We start from the raw sequence: 4,339 nt of genomic DNA, 5'->3' as shown, positions 1-4,339 counted from the left end.
TGCACAAAACTGCCTCCCTGTAATTTGGTCTCCGAAAGAGGGAAGGTCAGCAGGTGAGGCAGGTGAGGCCAGGCCTGGGAAACTGGGGCCGCTCTGGGGCAGTGAGGGGGAAGCAGCTCGTCCCCAGGCTGAGAAACTGACAATGCATCGCGGGGGGGGGGGGGGGCCGGCTGCACAGGTGCAGGGGAGACCGTGGCGTGATTGGCTGGCTGCCCCGAGTCAGTCTCTGCAGCCACTGGAGGCTGAAGAGGTAGAACCAAAGGAGCCGTCCCTGGGATTTTGTCCCCTCGTGACAAGAAGCTCAGCAAGCGCCTGGCAGACTCCGCAGGGCCTCCTGGTCCTGGCAGGCTCGTGTGGATGGACCCTGCTGCCCCTCACCACCCCCCACCCCACCCCCACGCTCCCACTTTTGATCCGCCAGCCTGGTGTGGCAGTTCAGCGCGGTGGACTGCAGTCTATAAAACTGAACGCTGTTCCCCGTTTTTCCACATGGCGCCTGGTGGGTGACCTTGTTTTGGGGCGGGGGGGGGGGAGGAAAGTGATCGTCAGTTGCTTTGAGACGCTTAAAGGTGAATAAAAAGCAGGGAATAAAAACCTGCTCTTCTTCGTCCTCTTCGGCGACCGCCAGCAGCACGCCTGACTGCTTCCTCCGCTCTCCCCACCCCTCCCACCGCCGTCCCAGGGAGCAGAGGAAAATCATCCTCACCTGACGGGGTTGTTGGGGGCATCGGGGTCCCGGGCAGTGACGACGCCGACCACGGAACCCACCAGCGCGTCTTCCGGCACCTCCATCAGGCCGTGGGGGGGCTGGAACTCGGGCGGCTCATCCACGTTCAGCACGGTCACCCGAACGATGGTCTGGTCCCGGAAGGTGCCCAAGTCGGCAAAGCGGGGGTCCGCGAACTTGTTCAGGGCTTCTACCACGACTGTGTGCACAGGCTGGGCTTCAAAGTCCAGAGGCTGGAAGGGCCAAAAGTGGGGGGTGGGCTAGTGAGAGGCTTCCCAGGGCCAAGCCTGCAGGCCTCCACCCGCACCCGCCCCCTCACCACTGCAGAGGATTCCTTGAGAGGAGAAGAGGTCTCAGGTGCCCAGGGGCAGCCCAAAGAGCATCTCCGGAGCCAGAGGGGGGGGGGGCAAGGAACAGGTTGCGTTGGCAGCAGCCAAGACATTTCTGAATCGGCCAGGGTGAGGCGGAGGCTGTGGCAGAGGCCCGTGGGGATCGAGCCCTGTGTGGACCATCGAGGCACGCCAGCGGAGAGAGACAGTGGGCTCAGTCCCCCACCCCACCCCACTGATTCACAGGGCTCAGCGGAAGACTTCCAGTGCTCTCGTCTCCGCAAACGCCCAGGGAATCAACAGACAGTTTCGTGGCTGACATTCTCTGGAATTTGAAAAATGGGGAGCAGCTTTTGGAAATTAGCAATGCTGGCAAAGTGGACCCCAGATAGACAAGGGACCCACTCATCTCCTAGGAAAGCAGGGAAGAGGGCTCAGAGCAACACACCTGAGGATGTGGGGAAAGGAGGGGGGCTAGGAAAGTCAGTGGCCGTCTCCTGCTGCCCAAGAGAAGACGGACGTGTCAGCTCCTGTCCACCTGCTTGGCTGGTGCACTGTCATGCCGCCCCGCCAGCTGCTTAGGGGACCTCTTGCCAGGCACCCCCCCTCCCTGCCAAGCATCAGTGTCCCCCAGCAGGAGAGGGGATGCACAGGAAGGCCCTGCAGCGGAGGAGGACGTTCTATTCCACAAGAGACCGGCCTGGGGATTATTGGACAGCTGCCGTTCCGCTGGAGCAGCACAGACCTCCCCCCCACACACACACGCCTCACCCTGCTGCTGCTGGGTGAGGCGCACAACCCCCTGCCAATCAAGGGCCCTCTGCAGGGCCAAGGGGGGGAAGAGCCGGCCACTGTGGCCGTCTCCCCCTGGCTGGGCTGTTTGTCTATGAATCCAGGGGAAGGCTGCATCTGGGAGGGGGAGGAAACAGGGGGAGGGGAGCTGGGCCGATGGGAGGGGTGGAGAGGGACGGGCCACAGTGCTGAACTGAAGCTCGTGTCAGTGGCCCTCAGGCTTTTATGTGCAGGCAGCACACTTGCCCACCAGAGCCCACCTACTTAGCCTTCACAATGGGGGGGGACCCCTTCAGAGCTCCGCCCAGATGCTCACCTTTTGCACAGAGAGCAGCGCTTCCTGGGAGTGGCTGTCGGTGGTCACCCGGAAGGCCCCCAGACCCTCCTCGTCCTTCACCTGGTAGGTCATGTCTGTGTTTTCCCCCACGTCGGAGTCCTCCGCCTTCACCCTGCCGACCAGCGTGCCCACGGGAGCCGTCTCCGCAATGCTGAACTGGTACATCTCTGGCGGGGGGGGGGGGGCAGGAGACAGGAAGAGCTGGCATGAAATCTTCCCTGGGGAGGGGGTGTGCCTGCAAGCAGTGAGTGCCCCTCTGGGGGGCCCAACAGAGGCCTTTGCACTGAAGGGGAGGGGCAGGGGAGGGACGCAGAGGGCAGTTGTGTTCCTGGGGCCCCTCCCACCACAGAGCGCCGTTCTCTTGCAATCCCGAGGCACAAGGCGCCCGCTGGCACCTCCCCCTGGGCACCGTGGCTAAGCCAGCCCTTGGGTCTGGGGCTCTTTGCAGGACACGGGGGCTGGGGGAGGGGCTGGGGCAGTAGCACAGACTCACTCTGCGGGAAGCGGGGAGGGTTGTCGTTCACATCTGTGATGACGATGGTCACGGTGGTGGAGCCCGAAAGGCCCCCCAGTTGCCCGGCCATATCTGTGGCTCGGATGACCACCTCGTACCTATCCTGGGTCTCACGGTCCAGGTTGGCCACGGCGGTCCGGATCACGCCTGCAAGAGGCCACAGGAGTCCACTGCAGTACGGATGCAGGGGGCACCTTTCAGCAGACCCCCCTCCCAGCACCATGTATTCCCCCCCCAACACACACACACGCGCGCGCACACAGAGAGAACCCCATAAAGCTGCCTTCGCTTTGCCTTCCCTCACTAAGTCCCTCTGGCTCTCAGGCTGGTCTGGATGACCCATGCCCCACCCCCATCAGGTTTCTGGCATGGAATGGAGGAGGCCAGGCCCAGTGGGCTGTGGGACCTCCTAGTGAAGAGGACCAGGCCAGCCCCCCAAGCCTGATTAACCCTCACAAAGGGGGTGATAAAGGGAGTAGGTGCCTCGCCCACCACTCCAGGCAACTCCTGCAAAAGAACGGTGCCACGAGGCGCTCTGGGAGCCCAGAAGAAAGGGCAGAGGTGGGATCCAGCAGGTTCTCACAGGTTCCCGAGAGTAGGTTACTAATTATTTGTGTGTGCCGAGAGGGGGTTACTCATGGGTGATTTTGCCACGTGGTTTTTGCCTTAGTTACGCCCCTCCTCTCAGCAGTAGCGCGCAGAACTTGAAGCAGTCTAGCAGGAGGTGCACCGGCGTGCGTGGCAGCCTGCGCCTGCGTGCATTCATTTCCCGCCCAAGGACCGGTGCAGCGGCTTGCCACAGCCCCGCCCAGGAATGCCCCACCCCTGGAATGCCCGACCATGCCCCCGTCGTGCCCCGCCCAGCCCCATTGGCACTACGCCACAGTTTGAATCCCACCACCATGGGAACCTGTTACTAAAATTTTTGGATCCCACCACTGAGCAAGGCCCCCCAGCTCACCCCAATGTGGGCCCGGCAAGTGGGATGCAGGCAGCTGGGGCAACCTGTTGGTGCCAACTCTGCCGTAGGAGCCCCCCCCCCCCCCCGCATGTGCAACAGGTGAATGGCTGTTCTCTGCAGGCTCTGAAGGTGCTAATTGGCCAATCCTGGTGTGGTCATGGAGCGGCCCCTCTCCTCCTCCAAGCAGGACTGAGACTGTCACACACACACACACACACACACACCCCGCACCAGCTCTTCCTGGCCAGCGAAGGCTTTGCCATGGCTGACTTTCCACCCTGGTTGCCTTCACTGACCTTCAGGCCTCTGCTTGGCCCACCCTCTTCACCAGGGAGCTTTGCTGAAGGCGGGGGGGGGGGGTCCGCAGGGGGCTCCCGGGAGCCAAGGGCTGTGAGGGCAGCGAGCCCTGATTGGCTGGGGAGAGGGAGCAGTTGGGCTTGCCCAGGGAGCCCCCGGGAGTGAAGCGGCAAGTGAGGTGGGGGGGGAGGTTGCGGTGCCCTCCCCTGCGGTGCCCTCCCCTTCCGGCTGCGCTGCCAGACCTCTGAGGATTCCGCCTCACTGTTTGTTTTACCAGCAAAGAGAAGCACAAGCTGCTTGTGAGATTTCTCGGATGAGCTCCGTCTGAGGCTCTATAAATAGCAGCTGCCCCCGAGGAACTGGAGGGTTGGGGGGGGGGGGG

General features: G+C 62.9%; 1 protein-coding gene across 1 annotated transcript; it reads right to left on the bottom strand.

Moving 5' to 3' along the window:
• Nucleotides 1-702: 702 nt before the first annotated feature.
• On the bottom strand, nt 703-2,843 carry LOC125424939 (cadherin-22-like). Its single transcript, XM_048482374.1, has 3 exons — nt 2,679-2,843; nt 2,165-2,352; nt 703-960 (listed from the first exon to the last, which is right to left on the bottom strand). Exons 1-3 carry the CDS (start codon nt 2,767-2,769, stop codon nt 703-705), a joined length of 537 nt encoding a protein of 178 aa, XP_048338331.1. The 5' UTR covers nt 2,770-2,843.
• Between the last annotated feature and the right edge of the window lie 1,496 nt (nt 2,844-4,339).

Source organism: Sphaerodactylus townsendi, unplaced genomic scaffold, assembly GCF_021028975.2.
Source record: "Sphaerodactylus townsendi isolate TG3544 unplaced genomic scaffold, MPM_Stown_v2.3 scaffold_1538, whole genome shotgun sequence".
Lineage (NCBI taxonomy): Eukaryota > Metazoa > Chordata > Lepidosauria > Squamata > Sphaerodactylidae > Sphaerodactylus > Sphaerodactylus townsendi.
Note: the sequence above shows the minus strand (reverse complement) of the source record. Positions and strands in the feature narration are given on the sequence as shown.